General features: G+C 40.7%; 1 protein-coding gene across 7 annotated transcripts in view; it reads right to left on the reverse strand.

Annotated features, from left to right (window-relative positions):
• Positions 1 to 46: 46 nt before the first annotated feature.
• Positions 47 to 22,679, reverse strand: part of GPSM2 (G protein signaling modulator 2) — a 58,524-nt gene continuing 35,891 nt past the window's right edge. For 5 of the 7 annotated variants that reach the window (XM_077824886.1, XM_077824882.1, XM_077824885.1 and 2 more), the window contains 13 exons: positions 22,366 to 22,587; positions 19,265 to 19,400; positions 18,760 to 18,902; positions 16,200 to 16,323; positions 15,788 to 15,903; positions 14,427 to 14,582; positions 13,348 to 13,456; positions 12,444 to 12,573; positions 11,210 to 11,280; positions 6,917 to 7,093; positions 5,203 to 5,359; positions 4,833 to 5,050; positions 47 to 756 (listed from right to left, as the gene is read on the reverse strand). In XM_077824886.1, coding sequence (XP_077681012.1) covers positions 580 to 756; positions 4,833 to 5,050; positions 5,203 to 5,359; positions 6,917 to 7,093; positions 11,210 to 11,280; positions 12,444 to 12,573; positions 13,348 to 13,456; positions 14,427 to 14,582; positions 15,788 to 15,903; positions 16,200 to 16,323; positions 18,760 to 18,902; positions 19,265 to 19,400; positions 22,366 to 22,586 — 1,935 coding nt within the window. In that variant the 5' untranslated portion in view covers position 22,587 and the 3' untranslated portion in view covers positions 47 to 579. The remainder of the gene's footprint in view (positions 757 to 4,832; positions 5,051 to 5,202; positions 5,360 to 6,916; positions 7,094 to 11,209; positions 11,281 to 12,443; positions 12,574 to 13,347; positions 13,457 to 14,426; positions 14,583 to 15,787; positions 15,904 to 16,199; positions 16,324 to 18,759; positions 18,903 to 19,264; positions 19,401 to 22,365; positions 22,588 to 22,679) is intronic. The other 2 variants (XM_077824887.1, XM_077824888.1) reach the window with 2 other exon arrangements.

Consider the following 22,679-nt stretch of genomic DNA (forward strand, 5'->3'; position numbering starts at 1 on the left):
CCCAATCCCCGTTAGATTTTCAGTAGATTCCAGGCACACACATGAGAGTAGTCAGAGGTAATTTATTCCTCAGTTTGTGGGTTTAAAAAAAAACTGGTATAAAAAAATTTTTTAAAAGGACATATAGAACTATGAAAATTGTATTACTGTTAATTTAAACTGCTATAAACTTGTAGTGTTTTAATCAATGAAGCAGAGTACCTTAAACACTACATCTTATTGATAACAATGCTATCCATTTTCTTTTAACTATCTAAAGTACTCAGTGACTCATTTAAACTTGACATACAGTTAATCTCTAGCAGTAGTAACAACTGTAGACTGTACCTTTTGCAGAACACTGATCACAAGAGTGTACAACTGTCAATTTACTAGCACTATTTTAAAAAAGTAAAACTAATACACTTTGAACAGAATATCCAAATGTTGTTAGTGCTACAAAACCCATTTTCCTTTAAAGGTATATTATTGTTTTCCCTGCAAACAAAGGAAAGTGACAGACTCTTTGTTGAAAATTACAGTACAATCTGATCCCCTAATCTTTGTTCTATAGTTGAAATTCCAACCAGGCTTCTCTTTCTAAAAGTCTTTGATAGGATTTGGTCTCTTTGTACTTGAGGGTAAAGGGACTCTCTGTTCATCCATTCTCTTGGCCTGTGATCTCAAAATAAGGCTGAAGAAATCTTCATCAGGTACAGTTGGTCCTTTTGTGGCAGTTGATGGTGGAGCACATCTTTGATCATCTAATCTGGAACCCTAAAGATTTAAGAAGGGTTAAAAATTTAACCAGTGCCTGTCAGAAGTGCAAAAGCTCATACAATAATACGATTACTATTTCATTGCTAATATTCTGTATTTTCTCACTGCAGAAAGTTTATTTTTATGCAAAGGAACAGATTCATTAAAAGCCATCAGGATTTCTTATTAGTAAAACCACAGGGTTTTAATAAAATTATAGTAATACTGCCTCTAGAATACTGGCACAATTAATACTAAGGGTATAATGCCTCATCCGCTTACCAGGTGTGCAGGCAACTCAAACCCTTCCCTCCCCTCTAGCAGTTGAATGGGAAATACTATAACATACCCATTGAAGATGTCTCATCAAAAACATCCTGTATTAGAGTTGTGTGTGAAGTTAACAATGTGATTTAGTTTAGTTTCTTGTAAGCCCGTTGAGGTGTGAGTAGTAACTATGAAAAGAATAACCTTTTTCGTAGGGGAATATGTTGGTGACAAGGAAAGGTGAGCAATAACCTTACAATATTTTGGTTTTGTATTCCTATTTTCTATCTATATGGACACTAGACTCTCCCTCAACCTTATTAGTGCCATTACACGAAGACATGTAAGAAAGAGTTAATTTCCATTCCCAATTTGATTTCTGTATCTGACATCACTCCTGTAGTTAATAAAGTAGGATACAATTGCAAAAGGCTTCAGCTATGTGTTTAACTCTGCAACTCAGGAATAAAATGGAAAATCAAACAGGAGAGGAATGGAAGAAGAGACATTTATTTTAAAAACATTAAATTAAATACCACGAACAAACCTGTAGCAGGATCCCTAACTAGGATTAGTTTATGCACACTTGTGTCTTACATAAAAGATGAAGAACCAGTTAATTCTGGCTCTGATCCAACTCCACTGCTAGCAATGGAAAGGTGGGTGGAACCCTCTAGTTTAAGCTTTTTTTGGCTACAGATTCTCTTGTTTTGCTATATTCACTTAAAAGCACAGTAAAACATTGAGCAAACTGAAGAGGTAAAGCTTATCTGGCTTCACAGTAGTTTCTGTAAGTATATCTGTATGGTCTGCTGCCATGCCCTTTAGTAATTCCTTACAGCAATCTTCTCATCACAACAGATTTCACATTCTACCTAGGGAGGGCGTAGAAGCTCCTTCACTGTAGGTTTTCAAAAGGAGACTGGATAGCCATCTGTCTTGGATGGTTTAGACCCAACAAATCCTCCATCTAGATGACCCTTGCCCTCCCTTCCAACCTTTTATGATTCTGAGGACACTGTTTTACATCCCTCCCTCTCTGGCAGTAACACACTTAAAATGTGTCCTAGTAGTGCTGGACTAAATAGTAGTAAATTTTCCTAGCATCAAATTCTGCTGTGGACTTCAGCCTGTGCAATCCCTATTATCTCCAATAGGGAGTGTAAATATTTTCCTCACACTGGATAAACCCAAATCATTTTTCTGGACTAAGTGTAAGACTCCACAAAGGCCTGATAAGAAAAACACCTGCACCACCTTAAATGTATCTGCCTTTCCAACATGAAAGTACACATTATACAGAATGGAAAGCAGGCAATTCTACAAAACGCACACACACACCCCACATCAGTAAGAGTCACCAGGCTACTAGCTACCTATTATACGTCTTCCTTCCTTTGGATACAGGCACATTTTTACCAACTTATTTTAAAGCATCTAACCTATTGCAATGGTTTAACTACAGCAATGTGCTGAAGTACACACTGTTAATGCTGTACTGACTGCACAGGAGTGTGCAGTTATTTTTAAAACTGAATAGAAGTCTACACAATATTCTCTAACTTTATTTCCACAATTTGCCATCAGTCTGATGCAAAGTGTGGCACTTCTGTGGCTATGGCAACAGATTTAGGGTAGAATTCAGGATCTTCAGTGTTAAGAAAAGGAACTAATGATTACATAATTTAATCCTTGTTCTGGACCCAGCCTGACATTTCAGATCACTTATGTTAACTAAGTAGTAGAAATACTTCATAGCTTCTCTGTATTAAAAAGTTTTGTCCTTATGGAGGATCTGCCACTGCACCCTAGCCACCTTCAACACCCCTTCATGGACTGGGAGGGCCACTGGGGAGGGGGCTGCTGCAGCTAAAATGTTGAACAGGCTGTCCATGGGCTCCTTTGGCTCCTCCACCTCCAGCTTGTAGGAACCTGTTTAAGGAGCTCTTGATGAACCCTGAAGTCATATGGTGGCAGTGGGTTGGCAGGACCTGTGACCTCCACATCTAGGGATGATGAGGAAGGGGCTACTACCATAGGAGGGACTGGTTCCTCCTCCACTACTGGGGTTGCCTCCACTGGGACTAGGGTTGCAGCCTGCGTCCAGCACCAGCTGGGGTGGCACAGTGGTTCGCCTCTTGGATACAACCAAAAGTGACAGCTGGGGAGTAGGATTCTGGCATCTGAGGGAACCGATTGCCATTACACCAACCACTGCCCCAGTCGCCAAGCATCTGCAGGTCTGGCGCCAAAGTCTGATGCGTAAGGCTGATGCTGGTGTCTCCTCAGGATGGATTCATCCCTGACCTCCGAAGAGAACTCCTCCTGCGGAGACCATGGTGGAGCCATTACCACTTCCGCCTGTCAGCTATGATGGGGGAGCTGGAGACTGGTGCTGTGGAGCCAGTGACATTTTGTCACAAAATAGGGATCAGTGCTGTGAAGCAGATCAGTGGCATGTCAGACCACTGAGGTGGGCCCATGGAGGGTCTCTCTCTGGTGGGGGCCACCTTCGACAACTCTGAGGAAGCCGGTTGAGAGGATCTCAGAGCATGGGCAGCACCAGGAGGGACATTAGGTCCCTTGCTGCCTGCAATGCTTCCAGTGTTGATGGGACTCATAGGCATAGGGTGCTCCCAGGAGTCAGCGTTGAGTCCCGGACTGGGCTTGTTGCCCTGGGTGGAGTCGCCACTACAGAGCGCAGCTCTGGGGAGGACAAATGGCCCGGCACAGGTATCACCTCATCAGTCACTCTCCACCTATCCTCTTTGGCACTGGGGAGCACCCTCTTTTGGTGCGCAGTTTCTTGTGCCTCTTCCTTGGCATCGAAGATGGTGAATGGTGCCGGGGAGTGCTCTGTACCACAGCTGATTGCTCAGTGCAAAATCAGACTGACCTTGGAGTTGTGCCGCTCTAAGTGCTGCTTTCAGTAACAGGGCCTTCAAACGAATGTCCCTGTCCTTTTGTGTGCATGTCCTGAAGCCCTGCAGATTTTGCACCTGTCCTAAAATGTGGGCTTCCCCAAGGCACTTTAAGCAGCTTGAATAGGGGTTGTTCACTGGCATGGACTTAACATAGGCAGCAGACGGTCTGAAACCTGGGGACCAGGGCATGCCCCATCCTTATGACAATGTCCCAATATGGGACTGCTATCTACTTTACCTCACTACAGCTAACAACTAAACTTTTAACTATACACAGAACAACAAAGTCCAAAACCCACTGGAAAGCCTGCAAGGCAAGAAACATCCCAGCAACCATCCCGGGCAATAAGAAGGAACAGAGAGCAGGGGACTAGCAGTGCCCCTTATACTGGCGCATAATCACGGGCTCCAGGAGGCGATAGGGCCAGCCCCTATCGCTACCATTAAGGAAAAAACATCCAGCAACTGGGCATGTTGTGCATGCCCACCTACCATGGAACTGACATGAGCAAGCAGTCGAAGAACGTCAACGTACTCATCATTTCAATATATTCTAGAAGATTAAATAGGAAGGTTTCATTCACAGATTGAAATGAGAGCCTAATATTTCTAGTATCAAGAGTCTTACTGATGTTGAGTGTAAATATTGCAGTGACATAAGTTAAAAACATGAAAAAAACTCACCGAATTTTCTCTCCTACTCTGCACATATTACAGCACCCAACACTTTTAGAGTGCTTTTCATATATCAGTTTCGAAGTGCTCTACAGATATAGGCATTATCCCCATTTTTGAGATGAGGTAAATGAGGCCTTGTGGGGGCAAATTACATGAACAGAGTTCTTTTGACCCTCCCATATAACTGAGCAGAATTTTTTCCACATACCGTTCTTGTTGACTTACTTGACATTTTATTAAGATATCAAAGAAGTCATCATCTGATTCTCTGTTGTTGCTAGCCACTAGGTGGCCAAGGACTGACTGACTGTTGTGCTGATTGAGACGAAGCCCAGGTAAATTGCTAAAGTTGGCTCGTTGATCATCTAGGCGGCGGCTCTGTGAGCTTGCAAGTAGATCTAAAAATTCATCAGTGTGTGGTGAGACCATGGAAGTAGAGAAGGCTAAAGGTGGAAGGAGAAAGCAAACAAGTTAGTCTGGAAATCTCTTGGAACAGTAAATCTTGTGTGTTAGAACAGTTTAAAAGACTGACATCAACCCAAACCAGAGGCACATTATTTGGGTAGATCTTTTCAAACAATAAAAAAAACCGTACATTTTCTCATTGTTTTAGATGGGGTGGAGGAGGATGCTGCAGCTGTCATTCTGCTCTTCTCCTGGAAACAGCATCTCTGATCATCCATCCTATTGCTTTGAAACCGGCTCAGCAAGTCAAAGAACCCTTCATCTCCAGTCATATCAGGACTGTTTTTCTGAAAAGATAGGCAAGAGAGTCAGGGAAACTTTGGGTTATGATTGTCTCCTACTGAACTGTAATGCAGAAGCTGTGGCAGTTGAATCTGTTCATGTTTGATACTTGGATATTGTTTAAACACGTTACAATGGAAGGTGATCAAGTCAACAAAACAAGCCTGCTTGTGGAAGATTTTTTAAAACAATTGAAATGTGAGCATTACATGGCAGAGTTAGTCGTCACCAGGAAACTAAAACTGCCAGGTATAAGTCAAGAGACGTGTTTCCAGTGGCTGCTCTAGTTCTCATTATCACAAATAGATTCTCTCCTCTGACCTTGATCAAGTTAACTTAAATTTTTTTTACTTCACTTCTTTCAAATTTAATACGAAATTGAACATATATTAATCTAGACAAAGCTAGTTCTGTACAGTAACTCCTCACTTAACATCGTCCCGGTTAGCATCATTTCGTTGCTGATCTATTAGAGAACATGCTCATTTAAAGTTGCGCAATGCTCCCTTATAACATTGTTTGGCAGCAGCCTACTTAGTCCACTGCTTGCAGAAAGAGCAGCCCGTTGGAGCTAGCTGGTGGGAGCTTGGAACCAGGGTGGACTGGCAGCCCTGCATCAGCTCCCCTAAGTTCCCTCTGCAGCAGCTGCCCAGCAGGCCATCAATTGCCAGGCAGTTCAGCTGTCCCTCCCCCCACTGCCATGTGTTGCTCCTGCCCTCTGCCTTGGAGCTGCTCCCAGGAGCCTCCTGCTTTCTGTGCAGCATGGGGGGGACGGGAGGGAAGAGGGGTGCTATGTCAGGGTGTTTGTCTCCCTCCTCCCCATACCTCATCTCCACAGAGCAGGGACGGGGGAACACACAGCGGGAGCTTGCTGGCAGCAGCTGCTGTCTCAACTTGCTGATCTACTTAAAAAGGTAGTGTACTTACAGTGGGCTCAGCGTACTTAAAGGGGCAGTGTGCGTCTCTCTCTCTCTCACCCCCCCCCCCCCCATCTCTCTCTCACACACACAGAGACCCACCGTGTCTCTGGCATGCTGCGTCTCCTCTCTCCATTCATGCTGCCTTGTAGAGTGTGAGGCTACATTAACAATGTGTTAACCCTTGAGGGCTCAGCCAAGTGCTGGTTCACCATTTAGCAGTAAGGCATTCCCTGGGAAATATCCCACCCTTTTACCACCACCTCAACTAAGCTTCACAATCATCATCGCTGTGTACAGTATTAAAATGTTTGTTTAAAACTTATACTGTGTATGTGTATATATATAATTAAAAAAAAAGTTGTCTGGTGAAAAAATTTCCCTGGAACCTAATCCCCCTATTTACATTAATTCTTATGGGGAAACTGGATTTGCTTAACATCGTTTCTCTTAAAGCAGCATTTTCCAGGAACATAACTACAACGTTAAGCGAGGAATTACTGTACTTTAATCACTTTTTTCTGATCAAGTAAACAATAAGAACTGAAATTAACACACTCCAGAAATGAGCACTCATTTGTGCTATAGAAATTTTCAAACAAACAAACAATTAAACCTGTTTAGGCTTTAGTTCTCCAAACATACCCTCTGAGAGCTTGGAAGTCGATGATCAATAGAATTACTAGCATCCTGCAGAACTTTGGAGGATGTGCCATTTTTGTACTTTTTGCCTTTTAATCGATTTACAAAGTGCAGCTTTGCTGAAGGTTTGGCAACCAGGGGTTTCTGCTTCGCAAGAATGTCACTGTTCCAGTTCTGAATCTAAGAAAACGAGAGTCAGATGAAACAACCCTTCTTTACATATGCTGCTGCCTATCATCTAATTAGCTTCACTCCCCATCAGTGAAGAATCTCTAGGTTATATTTCCTTTTCAGTAGATGGATGAACAAAATTTAACTGCTAGGTCACATCACCTGACTTGTGACTATGAAGTCCTCTATTATCTCTAACATACAGTAGTGATACTGCACAATAGAAATGAGCTCAAAGTCAGTGAATCAAAAGAAAGAACATTCCATTCAGAGAGTGCTGCAAAATACAGATGATGCCTGCAGAAGTGAGAGAGAGACAGAGACTCAACATATACCCAACCAGTTTTACACTGAGTCCTTCCCTGGGAACACAGAAAGCCCCCAGCAGTAGGGCTTGGAAAAGAATTAAAATCTTTCAATATTGTCAGTGAAATTTAGAACTGTAACGTAAGTTGTAAATTAAAACGCTAGAGCATTTTTTTAAGTAAACTTGTCTTTTCCTTAAAGTCAAACCCCTTAACATAAGAAACATAAGAACGGCCATACTGGGTCAGACCAATGGTCCATCTAGCCCAGTATCCTGCCTTCAGACAGGTGCTTCAGAGGGAATGAATAGAAAGGATGGATCACTTAATGATTACCTTATGTTGCCCATTCCCTGCTTCTGGCAAACAGAGGCTAGGGGACACTTCAGCACATGGTTTTACATCCCTGCCCATCCTGGCTAATAGCCATTAATGAACCTATCCTCCATTAACTTATTTCGTTCTTTTTTTAACCCTATTATAGTCTTGGCCTTCACAACATCCTCTTGCAGAGTTCCACAGGTTGACTGTACATTTTGTGAAGAAATATTTCCTTTTGTTTGTTTTAAACCTGCTGCCCGTTAATTTAATTTGGTGACCCCAAGTTCTTGTATTTTGTAAAGCAATTCAGATTTCCCTTTAAACTAGTCTCTTGTTTTTTAAAAAAACCTACATATAAACTCTCCTCTCCCCTAGTATTTCGAAACTGAGGTTACAGATTAGTATTCCCACGTCTGGCATCTAAATTAGTTTCACACTTCTACGTAGAGCCCTGCGCGGATACAAAATTTATATCCGCATCTGATCCACTATCCACAAAAATAATCTGCAGATATCCGCAGGCCTTTAGAAATTAAATTTTGTATCTGCATCCAGTCACGATCCGCAAAAATGGTCCACGGATGTGGATATTTGTGGATATAAAGCGGATATCCACTGATTTGCAGGGCTCTACTTCTAGAATCTGTGTGAACTGCAAGCGAGGACCTTATTAGATGTGCTGTCAGGGAGCCTTCTTTACTATTGAGCCATGAGCACCTAAAGAACCTGCTCCTCAAGCCAGAACTGGCCGCTCTTCTTCGTTCCCCCCAGAAGGATGGACTCCTGAAAGGGAGACCAGTACCTTCTCTCTTCCTCCTCAATGTGCACATAAACCAGTCCCACTAACATCAAGTTTGACATTGACATGTTTTTCAGATTAGAGTATTGGCAGTGTTATAAATTACCCAAAACTGTTATGTTCATAAAAACCCTAATAAATCATAATTATATCCAGCAATGCCAGGACCTTGAACAAGGTCCTTTTACACAGCGTAGCAATTCTACATGGTAGATGATTATGAAATGAACGGTTTGATAATCTGTATCAAACCTTATGGGCTGAATTCATCACATGGAACTCCACTGGCTTCACTGGGATGAATTTAGCTGTCTGGTTCAACCTTTGACATTGGGAATCCCCAGCCTGAAATCCTGTCTCCCCAGAAGAACACAGTTGCAGATCAGCAAGAGGACACACTATACTTAATATATATGAATCACAATTTGACACCTGGTTGACAAAACATACCATTTGATTACATTTGCATTAGAAACTAACAGGAAGGATTTCCTACATAGCAATAGGCAGGAAAGCTGTTACTTTGCGTGCTTGAAGTGTGCAGGAAGATTTGGCAGACTTTGCTGGCATTTTCCACACTTCATCATTAAAAATTCCCAGCCTAGCCCAATGGTCTGGCAAAATAACAATGACAACTCAACATATACCCAGCCAGTTTTACACTGAGTCCTCCCCTGGGAACACAGAAAGCCCCCAGAAGTAGGGCTTGGAAAAGGAATTGTGGATAAGGGAGCAGCTCCAAGTGGTCCCACACAAAAGCAACAACAAAAAAGGAATTAAGTGCTCATTGATTTCATCCTCACATCACAGAATAAAATACAAAACACATTTGTGTGTCTAACAAATTCCCCTCAAAATGCTTTTCTAAAACAAAAATTCAGTGATAATTACAAATCAATGGCAGCTTCCAAAAGACACTCGATATTTGTGACATAGGAGCCTTTTAGAGCTTTTTCATAGGGAAGCTATGCAGTTGAATTTTAAAATCAAACTTCTCCCTTGTTGCATAGATGCCAGACAACAGCAGCAGCATGGCTGTGAAAGCAGAGGTGGCTGCCAAAACAGAAGGATATCAGGGACCTAAGTCTGGTTAATGCTGTAAGGCAGACTCCTACTCAGAGATTAGTGTGCCAATATTTTTTGCCCTCTTGACATAATTATGTACAGCTGCATTAAAAGCTTATAAAGACTAAACAAATATTCTGGTTCTGACAAAGCCATTCATTGGCTGGCACTAACCCCTTCTTATTTGTACAGTCTCTTCATGTTGGATATTCTAGCCATATCTTAAGGTCTTTCAGATCCTCTGGTTTAGGCCTTATCTAAACTCCAAAGAGCAGGCTCCTTAGCTGGGCTTTCCCCCCATTATGCCTTTGGAACCTCATCCCTCAACTCCTTCTCTTGAGTTTGTAAGAGTAGTATTTTGAAAGAAGTCCTTTGTTACAGCTATGCTATGATATTTAGTTTTGGTTTATTATAAAGGCACCTTGGAAAACTCTCATTACACAGTACCCCAGGCTATACTATCACATACAGAATCTATATTTTTAAAAGGTATCACCTAAGCAACCGTTTAAGTGATCAGTGCACTTGTACAGGATAAAAAACTTCAGCTGGAACTAGCTGAATGTTCAGCAGTACATTGTGGGAGATGCAGGTTGGAGGCCAAACTTAGGATCTTGCATATCAGTCCCAGCAGGGGCTCAGAGTGCAAGAAGTGACAAACTTCAGCACCATCAGCCACCCAACATGTCCATCCTGGAAGAGATTTAACCCTCTTATCTGCAAAACTAGAGAACAGGTTTGTACTATTGGAGGAGATGGGAATGAATAGTATCCCACGATGGAGACTGAAGTAGAAGTTCCAACCTCCCATTAAAATCCTTTGGGAAACATGGATTTATACAAAATCGTCAACTTGGTTTGTGAGGCAAACAGGTTCATTTTAGATAACTCTTGCCTTGAGGTTAAGGTACATCACTCCTCGTCAGGAGACCTCTGTTCTATTCCCAGCTCTGATAGACTTCCTGTGTAACCTTGCAGTGAACCTTCCAGTGCCTCATATTTTAGAAATGTAAAAGCTATCTACTTAACATGGATATGAAAGGCTTGATTGTTTGCAAAGTGTTCCGAGAGCCTCAAACAAAACACACTATAAAAACGTGATACATAAATAAAAATATGGAATTGTTTCATAGCCAAGGAATGATTGCTCTACTAATCTCTGGACAGCTTCCCTTTCATTTTATTCTGAATCACTTCTTGACTACGCAGGTAAACTGAAGCTCTTAGGGCAAATACCTACTCCCTACATGCTTCTGATGTGTACTGCAGAAAATAAATTGTACAACCCTGAGAAAACATCCTCCAGTAAACCATTACACCGGACTGACTTTGCTACCATTGTGCTTTTGACCATGAATACTCTTTGCCACAACTAGTTATTGAACGTCTCTGACTTCTCTAGATTTGTACCTGACACTTCCTTTCATTGATCAAGATTTTACTAGCCACTTTTAAAGGGGTTTGTATACAATTTCTGATGATCTTGCCCTAAAACCCATGCTCCTATCATTTAAATGAAGAATTTATTTGGAATGATCCACGTTAGGCATTTCACAGCACTGGTGCACTGAAAGCTATGAAACATTACTGCAATTCTACTACTCCGAACAGAAAGAAAAGAAAGGAAGTGCCAACCTTTTCAGGTGTTAATTTCATAAGTTCCATGTTTTCCATACTGTGACGGCGTCCTACTCTGGATCTTGCACCTTTGGGAAGAGATGAAATAAGACTAAATAAGTTGGTTGCCTATGAAGGGGAAGGATACATTTTCTACATTTCAAAGCTATGTTGTGGTATATACCATCTAAGGTTTAAGACACGGTAATTCTAAGTTCCAAAATGATGTAATAAAAAATATTAGCATGAAGTAAACATCTGTAGATTACCCAGGCTGAAAACATTTGGTTTTGCACTTCAGAGTTGAAGGCTAATTACCTTAAAACACAAATATAGACTGTCTCCTTGTAATAAAGATTCTTTGATCCAGGAATGCTATGCTCTGGCATCAAAATACCACACACTTTCTAAAAAGAATTGACATTACACTACACTACAAAGTCACAGAAAATCAGCTGAGTTTTGAAGAGGCTACACAACCGTGGATGGGAGCAGGGAGAGAAAGGTTTGATTAAGGAGCTTAGACAGAGGAAAAGGGACATCAGAAGAGCCCACAATTTTTGTCGTCAGCTCCCCAGTGCCAGTAAGAATGCTATGGAGAAAGGAGGCAAGGCAAAACCTGTAAGCTGGTGCATAAAATCAGTCGTATCTCAAATTAAAAAAAAAAAAAAAAAAAAAGCTGTTATATATTTGCTCTCATTTAAAAAAAATTAGCCACAAAGACAAATGAAAAAACAATGGACTATAAAGCAAAAATCAAACTGTTTGCATCCTTTCCAGCTCTATTAAGGTGCATATAAATGTTGCTTTTAATTTTTTTAAAAATGGGATTATATTAAGCGTTTTTTCCTCTAATTTGGAAAAAAGTCAGGTCTTCAAATGTCTCTTTATTAGAGGGCTGACATTTTTGGAGGATCTGCATAGCAACATCAGCCTCTCTTCTCCCCATAAATGAAGTGGTTGGGGAACATTCAGATTTAGACCATTCAACTTGTGGAGAGGAGAGAGACAGGCCTGCAACACAGGCTGTCCGATACCATGATGCAAATCTTCCAGACATACAAAGGTCCTTTTATCAAAGCAGAAAGGCCCAATATTCCAAATGGAACAAGCAGATACTTGGACACGGGGAGGAGGAAGGGGGATAGGGGAGTGAGAAACACAAATTCAAAAGCCTCTGTACACAATAAAGGAGCAATCATTTTTTCCTCTTAACTTCAGCTAAAAAAATATGCTGGAAGGAATCACTTACCATTCAAACTATTATCTACAGCATGGATTTCTGACATCACGGAGTTGTTTGTGCTGTAGCTTAGACCAAGCACCATTTGAAGATCTGAGAGGTTAAGTCTAGCTGTTAATTCTCCACTTCTATCCCCTACCTGCAACCAAGTACATTTGAATATATTTATTTGATTATTATTTATTTCCTCCAATTTCTAAAAATGTAACTATTGGTATCAGTCGCATGCTCTGAGCACCTATCCCATGAATCAAAATCAAACACACGGCAAGCATGTGTGTGTATATACATATGCGTGCGCGTGTGTTCTCATTTTGCAATTGTGGGCTGAGGTGGATATATACATCTCAGCCCACAACTGCAAAATGAGAACACACTGCTTATGGATTTAAAGTTTCTGTTCAGCATCTTAAAAATCTGATGTGCATATAGGCAAAGTTGACTGATGCACCAGAGAAAGCGAACAGCATTTCATAAGGTGACAGAAAATAAAAAGTGAAGAATTAGTCTACTGACAACTTATATGTTGCTATTTTTGCCAATTTTTGTTGATATTTAAGAAAAAATCTATGAATGCCGTACCTTTTGCTTTCCAAGAATATTACACGATTACTTTGGGTTTATGGCCTTGACACCACCACAGTGGTGACATTTCCATATAGAAAGATTGTTCCTGAATCTTTTTACTAATGCATTAGGTGCAAACATGCACAAAGCCACAACTATTTTTCCTCTTCACACAGATTTACTGGGGCCCCTGTAAACTAACCCTGCCCAGATGACACTACTTTGACATAGATTTTTTATTTTCTTCCTCCAAACACAGCGTGTCATGCAGTCTGGATGTGTGACATGAGAAAGATCTTCAAGAGGAAAAGCCAACAGCCAAGACATAAAAATGCGCAAGTCATACCTCTCTTGAAATTTCTAAATGCTTTTCTGCAAAGTGCATAGCTTGATCATGATTTCCTAATGCTGTGTACGCATTTCCTAAACTCCAGCATGCTCTTCCTTCACCAATTCTGTAATACATTTAAGCAAATATTCAGTTGTAATCCCAGGTGGTCAGAATTTCATGCTGTAACTTCTGGGACAGAATCTGTTGCTGGGCCCAGTAAGCATAGGAAAACTCCCATTTCAAAACACCAAAATATTAAGTACATTATAGTCACTACTGAAAGACATTTAACCAAGTATTTAAACCATCTATTCAGTGTTCATTTAAAACATTTACTATTTAAATTAGGAATTTTGTGAAGGTGAGAGGTTTGATTTTTTTACATTACAGAACAGACAAATCCCTCCTTCAGTGTTGTGAACATTATGACTCAAATGACAAGATGCGGATAATGATACAAAGGACCCAAGAGTTTAAAAGTGCACAGGGACCACATTTTGTAACCCAGTTCATAAGCATTCTCTTTAACACTTGTCTTTCTCTACAAATCAATAAGCATAACATTTAAAAATTACAAAGCAATTTTAGTTGCCCTGAATATTAAAATATAGGGCTTAAAAATTATCTGCATTTAAAAACTATATCGTTTTAGTGGACTTGTCCTTTTCTTTCCAATTCATTCCTCCCCAGTGAAGGCACAAAAGCGTATCTATTGGTATGAGAAGGCTGCAAAATTATAGCAAATCATTAGTTTCAAAATAAAGATTGAGAGCTGCTGCGTCTTCCCTTAACAACCAACCAAAAGACAGACAGAGGTGGAAGTCGGTCTAACAGTAACAGTGATTCCATAAGTCACGGGCTACTCTTCATCTCAATGCACCTGCACAAAGTCTAACTTTCATCTCAGGATTCACTAATGTGATACCTTTAAGACTACCACTTTTTCCTCTGAAGGGTGTAATCCTATAGCCAATCCATGCTGGGAACTCTTATTGATTTCAATGCAAGTTCCATATACAGAACAACTATAGGAGACGAAGGGTATCCTATTATCCCTTAAGTTAAATATACAATATTGGCTCCAAAGGACTTACCTATCATTCAGTTCCTGAGCGATTGTAAGGTGCTTCAGATGATAGTCAATTGCTTTTTCATAGTCTTGGAGCAAAGTGTATGTATTTCCAAGACTGTAACAAGCCTGTGCTTCCACAGCTCTGTCTTTAAGCTGTCGAGCCAGTTGTAGTGTCTTCCTAAGAGAGTGGATTATTAGCCTCACAAAATCACTATAGGAAAAATTCTGTTCTCAGATCTGTCACTATACCTGTGCAACCCCACTGAAATCAATACAGTTGTCTGGGTAAAATGGTAAAATCCAACCTTGGTTTTGCAAATTAGCTGCTAATAATCATCCCACAAGAGAATAATTACAGTTTTTCCACTTCCCATTTATCTCAAACCTTAAAATGGGGGAAGTCCCACTGATTTCAATGGGAGGAGGACTGGACCCTTAAACTGTATATTCTAACTTTAGCCAGCTGCTTCTTCATTACTGCATTATTTATGCTGATTTTCTTCACTGTATAAAAAAAATCCAGAGTACAATTTACAAAGTCTGCTGCCAACTTTAGAAAATAACAGAAACAGTAAATGTCTAATCAATAGGAGTAGGTAGTGTTAAGATACTTCTGTAGCTATCAAGGCAGCCAATCCCTAATGCTCAACAAGCATTGACTTGATTGGTCAAACAGTTAACTGAGTCAGCAATGTTCAGGTCAGTTCTGCTCCGTTTTGAAAACATTAGGAGGCTTGGGCTTCAGAGTTGAAATCTGAACTCATATGTAGCCCATGTACCTAACCTACCGAATGCAGATATTTTAGCTTAATTTTCCTGAACTCTGTGCAGCAACTATATTTGCCTTGCTGTGCAGAAGATTAGCAGATAAAAAAGGGATGTTCATGAATAAAGCATGAGTATACAGCCCACTATGCAAGACTGCCTTTGGCATGTTTCAGTTATTTCCTAATGCACTACAGATCTCAATACAAGTACTTAAAGTCTGTGGATCGTCATCCTAGAATTTGGTGGGTATCAAGGCAACACGCTTAGGACACAGGAGAAAGCTAGTAAAAGCATGTCAACAGAAAGCAATAACCTGAACTATGGAGAAGTGCCCCTTTAAATATTCCCTCTTACTAGAAAAGGTAGAGAAGACATACTACAAAAATCCAGACTTTAGGAAAGGCTGAACAGTCAAATGACTAGAAAATTAATTTAAAAATTCTGTTAAGCACTGCATAATTAATTCTCTCCCAATTTGTGTTGTAAGGATTATTATAAAGCAGTATATCAAATGCTAAGCATTATTACTACTAAACAGCGGTAAAGACTTGCCTACTTTGATTATGTAAAAAAGGATTGGTACTATGTTTATATATAAGAAATAAATTAACTAACTTGTAGTATTCAGAAGCTGTTTCAAATTCGCCCAAGAATATGTAGGCATTTCCAAGATTGCTGTATGCTCTTCTTTCAGCAGCTCTATCACCAAATTCTTTTGCAATTAGGAGACGCTGAAAAACACAGAATCTTACTGATGTACTCAGTTATTGTACTTCACAAAATTTATCTGCAAGAACACATTTATAGGGCTTTACCACTTCATATCAACATTTGTTTGTTCTTCAAGCAAACAACTCTTGAAAAGATTGTACAAGTGCTTGAATCTGTACTATTAAGTATCAATGAAGCATGGTAAGTTAGCATTTTAAAAGCCTACAGAGACAATACATGCATACAAAGGATCAATCAACAGCTGAAAAATGTTCTGCTAAAGTAAACAAAATTCCATAGAATTACAATCTTGTACCTGTTCATGGGCTATAACAGCATTCCTGAAGTTGCCTAGAAGGTAATGTGTATTTCCCAGATTTCCATACGCACGTCCCTGGGCTGCTCTATCACCCAACTCTGTCACTATTGTCAAGTTTTCCCTGATGAGGGGGAAAGAAAGAAAAAAAAATAAAAAGAGAGACCTAATAAGTTGTTCATAGGAAACTACAAGCCATAAAATAATTGGTCTTCCCATTACTACAAAGGAAAAGATTATTTTCCTTTTACTGGCTAAGTGGCCTTGACGTAGCACTAAGCATTATCTAGTCTGATACCAGCAGATACTAGACTGTTTTATCCTCCGCAGGCTGGTGGGCTCGACTCTTGGAACAGGGGAAGATCATCTGCTCAGAACCTGCTAGCCAGACTCAAAGTACATCCATTCTCCTGTGACAGTTGTGGCGTTTGCAGCACAAAGTGGGTAAAGGTTACTTAAGGAAAGACCAAATGCCGACTCAGATCTCCTGATGCACAGGTCTTACCTTTTCATCTCTTACCCTGGTTTCTGAGCAGATGGCAGGGCCCCAGGATGTTGGAGTGACTTATAACAGGTAAAAACAACGAGAAGTCCTTGTGGCACCTTAGAGACTAACAAATTTATTTAGGCATAAGCTTTTGTGGGATATAACCCACTTCATTAGATGCATGGAGTGGAAAATACAGTAAGCAGGTATAAATATACAGCACATGAAAAGATGGGAGTTGCCTTACCAAGTGGGGGTACAGTGTTAATGAGGCCAATTCAATTAGGGTGGATGTAGCCCATTCCCAACAGTTGACAAGAAGGGGTGAGTATCAACAGAGGGCTTGTTAGCACTACAAAAAGTAATTTCCCCCCTGTTGATATTCACTCCTTCTTGTCAACTGTTGGGAATGAGCTACATCTGATGAAGTGAGCTGTAGCTCACGAAAGCTCATGCTCAAATAAATTGGTTAGTCTCTAAGGTGCCACAAGTACTCCTTTTCTTTTCACCCTAATTGAATTGACCTCATTAGCACTGACCTGCCATTTGGTACGGCAACTCCCATCTTTTCATGTGCTGTATATTTATACCTACTTACTGTATTTTCCACTCCATGCATCTGATGAAGTGGGTTATATCCCACAAAAGCCTATGCCCAAATAAATTTGTTAGTCTCTAAGGTGCCACAAGGCCTCCTCGTTGTTTTTACTGATACAGACTAACATGGCTATCCCTCTGAAACTTATAATAGGTAGAGATAGATAACAGTTGTGTGGTATTACAGAGAAGCAAATAGCAGGAATGAAACCTGTTAGGATATAGATATTCAGGCCTGTCTGTAAAGGCCTATACTCTAAGAATTTAGGTGTATTCTTATCGCTTGGCTAGTTCTAGAGGTATAAAAGAAAGAAATCACTGTCTGCCAGTGTAAGGGCCTTCTCTTACTGTGACAGTCTGAGGCCCTGTTCTTAGGCTAAGGCCTTTGGCTAAGCAGCAGAGGCAGCCATAAGCTGGGAAGCGAACAGTCACATCCTCACACTCCAAACTAGTCACATTGAAATAAGGTGCTATTGGGCTGTTAGGCATTATCAGGACAGGATTGTATTTGTATCACCTCCAGAGAAAGGGAAGTGCCTAGAAAATGTAAAAGGAAACTTAGTTTGATAGCATCCTGTCTGGCAAGAACTCACTTATCAATAGCTGGGATGTGAAATCCTCACTTCTGTATTGTTTTGTCATTATAGTTCCCACTTTGCTATTGTTTGTCTGTATAATCTCTCTGGTTCTGTGATTGTTCCTGTCTGCTGTATAATTAATTTTGCTGGGTGTAAACTAATTAAGGTGGTGGGATATAATTGGTTACATAATCATGTTACAATATGTTAGGATTGGTTAGTTAAATTTCAGGAAAATGATTGGTTAAGGTATAGCTAAGCAGAACTCAAGTTTTACTATATAATCTGTAGTCAATGAGGAAGGGTGTGGGTGGGGGTAGGCATGGGCATGTGGGTGAGGGAAATGGGAGCAGGGAATGGGGGTAAGAAAATTGGAATCATGTTTTGCTAAAGGGGGAAATGGGAACAGGGAATGGGAGTAAGGAAGTTGGAATCATGTTTGGCTAAGGGTAGGAATGGGAACAGGGACACAGGTCTAAGGCTCTGTGGTGTCAGAGCTGGGAAGGAGGACACTAAGGAAGGAAACTGGAATCATGCTTGCTGGAAGTTCACCCCAATAAACATCGAATTGTTTGCACCTTTGGACTTCGGGTATTGTTGCTCTCTGTTCATGCGAGAAGGACCAGGGAAGTAAGTGGGTGAAGGAATAAGCCCCCTAACAAAACCAAAGCCACCCTAAAAAAAATCCCCAGGTATGACTCCTTTACTCCTTTCATGTTTTATTATCTTATCCCAAAAGCCAACATATTGTTGCTGGTACCATTAAATGGTGCTACTCTATACTTTAGTTCACAACACTGAAGGTTTCTTAATATTTTAAACTATTTATATGCTCCTAAGCTCCTTGAGCTAGTGATTTTTCTCTTTTCAGTCACAGCCTTTTGAAATCATTACTTACTCATAATAACCTGCAGCTTTTTGTAATGCAGCCTTTACTTCATCTGGAAGTTCCCCTGGATCATGAGTCCCAGCACAGGCTACATTTTTCCCTTTGGAGTGATACACATTTCCAAGATTATAAAGTGCTCTTGCTTCTCCAACCTAGAACACAATATCAGTATGTTGGAAAGATTCCGAAATCCTGTGCAGCTCTGTGCTGTATCAACTATTAGAACCATCAGCCAGAGAAAGCAAGTTTCTCAACTATTAATGGGGAGCTATGACCATTTTGGAGAGTTACACCCCCAGAGCATCCCAACAAAGCAGTTGTGCCTGTGCCTCTGGTGCTTCCACCTGTAATATCCTAAGTAGGAGCACTCAAACGTGCAGGTATCTTCATAATGTAAGTGGTTACATGACAGACCACTATACAAAGACTCATCAGTATGTGCTAATACTTCTATAATTATTGTTCTATAAAATTACAGCCAGATTGACAGTAACTGAATGTTCACCATTCTTACCTTGTCATTAAGCTCTCTGGAAATATCTAGGTGCCTTTGACAACAAACAATAGCATCTTCAAAATTCCCAAGCACCTTTAAGGTGTTTCCCAAATTACCACTAGCTTTAGCTTCACCTAGTTGATCTCCAATGGTCCTGAAATTAAAAGAATACAATAATCCAGTAAATCCTGTACATTTGCAATAGATATATGTTCAATGCACTGTAAACAGAATTACATGGGAGGTTATTTCTCTTCATAACATCTACACTAGTATAAAGTGCACATTTCGTTCACAATTTATAAGGTTATATGTTTATTTTTCTTTTATAAATAAATTATATGCACACACAGTTCAATTGTAGAATTCAGCTTAGCAGAAACTGGGGGACATTTATTTTAATTTTATTAGAACTGCTATTTACTGCCTTTGTGTATGGTGTGACACTGCACCCCATATTTTTCATAGTGATATTAGTAGGATATAATTATATCATTATATTATGATGCATTTTATGCAAGATAAGGCATGTGAGGTATCACTGGAAAGGTTATGGGTTGCTGAATAGGATTATCCTATTTGTATGCATGGATCATTTTTGTATCCGAAGTTATGAATATTGACTATATCTATTTCACAGGTAGCTATTCCTGGGCAACGCCCACTAGGCAAAATGCTCTCAGTCTAGATCAAGGGTGGCCAACCTGAGCCTGAGAAGGAGCCACAGTTTACCAGTGTACATTGCCAAAGAGCCACAGTAATAAGTCAGCAGCCCCCCATTAGCTCCCCACCACCACTCCCAGTGCCTCCCACCCACCGGCAGCCCCACTGATCAGTGCCTCCCTTTGCCTCCCAATCAGCTGTTTTGTGGCATGCAGGAGGCTCTGGCGGGGGGGAAGGGGGAGGGCACAGCAGGCTCAGGGGAGGGGCAGGAAGGGGTGAAGTGGAGGCAGGGCCTGTGGCAGAGCCAGGGGTTGAGCAGTGAGCATCCCCTGGCACAGTGGAAAGTTGGCGCCTGCAGCTGCAGCCCTGGAGTTGATGCCTGTACAAGGAGCCGCGTATTCACTTCTGGAGAGCTGCCTGTGGCTCCAGAGCCACAGGTTGGCCACCCCTGGTCTAGACGGCTGGCTGGGAAGGGTCCATTCAGGTTAATGAGCCATTCAGAAGAAACAATAGGATTTATGAGAAGCTTGTCTCCCACCTGGTGAGCCTTCCTGTGAACCTGGCAAAAAGACAGTGGGGGATGGCTGTTGTGACTCTATAGGGACATGTGACCAGATCACCTGGTGCTGGACTCCATCGTGGGATTTTAGTATTTTTCCCATTGACTGGCGTGGGAACCAAGCTTTGAAACACAGGATTCCCACCATATGTAAAAGCTATATAACACAGGGGAGTGACATCACTGAGGTTCTTTACTGACTCCCACCCAAGAAGACTCCTGGAAACACCTAAGAAACAAAGACTGAACTTGCAGAAGTGCTGGACCCAGACTAAAGAGATTTTTAGCCTGTGAACGGAACACCTGGGGATTCCAAGCTGTAAGCAAGTGCAGCTTGCCTCTTAAGAATCTGCAGCCTGCTTGTACCATCACTTAGGGTGAGAATCTGCTATTCATATCCAATCTGTTTAGTATATTAAGCTTAGTTCGCATATTTTGTTTATTTGCTACGTAATCTGCTTTGATCTATTTGCTATCCCTTATAATCAATTAAAAAATTTATCTTCTGTAGGTATTTTTTTTTTTTTTTTTTACTTTCTCTAATCCAGGGTGTGAGAATCATAACTTGGGGTGAAAGGCTGCTGCATATTCCTCTCCACACTGTGGGAGAGGGCACATTTTATGAGCTTACACTATACTGTTCCCTGTGCAGCACAAAATGGAATAATTCTGGGTTTATACTCCAGAGGGGGTGTCTGCCTGTGGAGCTGGTAGGTACCCTAGCTGGAGCCTTCCCATACAGGGGCTGGTCAGAGAGCCTGCCTGCATTTCATTATAGCTGGATGTGTCCCTTTGTGTATGTATGCTGGTGAAAGAGCAGGCTAGAGAGGATTCTGCAGCTTGTCACAGCAGTACAGTGTAAAAGAAAGCCCAGGCTTGTGGGTCAGGAGGGCACATTGGTAACCCGGTTCCTGTTGGCACCCTGGAGGGGACCAGTCACATATGCCACAGCTTACTTATTGGTATGTTACACCAAAAAACCCAGGACCCTGGAAGATAATTGTGATAGTACTCTAAAGAAAGACGGGAAAAATGTCAAAGCAAGAAACTATTTTTCTTCTGGAAATGTGAAATCTCTGGCTTGAATCTACAATTGTTGTCTGCTGTAATTTGTCTTTGGAGGGACAAGGATGAAATCAATAGAAATTAATGTGTCAATTCTAGATACCTTTACTATGCAAAGCTGGCAATGAATAGTTAGGTGTCACAACTTGGTGTAATAGCACTATGTTCACACCTTCCCCGGAACCTAAATTAAGGTCTATTAGAACATTTGTCTTCATGAGGGAGGAAAAATTTCAAATGCAACAGTCAAACATAATTATCCAGACCTCCTGCCCTTAAGGTATAATTTTTTTCTCACTGTTGTATAGGAACAGCTTCTTTAGATTATACTGCTGAAAACTTAAAATTTAAACATGGAAGTCTGAAAACTAGAAGGGCTTGGAAAAAAGTATCAAATATATGTAATGAAAAGCTTAAAACGTTAAAAGATACCTGTAGAAACACTACATGAAATGTACATACTTGTATATTTTAATCACAACATCACATTATTAGTTTTAAAGAGAAATATACTAGTGAGTTGTGTCTATTAAACAATAATGGCAGCTTAATTTTTGGAAAGTCAGGTAGAGTTAGCTTTAGAGACAGGAAAGGGTGAAGAACTGATGGATTTAAAGAGGAAGCTGTCACAAATCTGGCAACCCTACATCTCCCCAGTAAAGTGATAGCCAAATTATTTGCCAGAATACTAACCGCCACCCAATCTCCCACCACTAGCACATCAATGTCTCTAACAAGCATTAACAATGAATGTTTCACTGAACAAACCATTGCTCATCTTCACAAGAACAGAACGGAGATTGAGGATGTACCTAATGGAATACAAAATTACCTTGCAAGGGTTAAATCATGGTGGTGGTATTCCAGGGCTTTTGCATATTCATGCAGGTAGAAATAAGCATTGCCTAGCTGACTGTAAATAGCACTAAGTGTTTTTAGATCTTCTGTTCCAACCTGAACTGCAGCTTCAAAGAAAGACACGCCAGCTCGACAATCTCCTGCTTTACACAGTCGCTCGCCTTCCAAAGCCAGCTCCAGACAGGAAGCTTCCATTCTGCACAATTTGAGGGGGAAAAAGGTAACGTTCAGTCTAAATATAGTTCTTTCCATAAGAGCCTGAATTCTGAAGACATTTATGCACAGGAA

This window comes from Eretmochelys imbricata, chromosome 8 (genome assembly GCF_965152235.1).
Source record: "Eretmochelys imbricata isolate rEreImb1 chromosome 8, rEreImb1.hap1, whole genome shotgun sequence".
In the NCBI taxonomy this organism is placed as follows: Eukaryota; Metazoa; Chordata; order Testudines; family Cheloniidae; genus Eretmochelys; species Eretmochelys imbricata.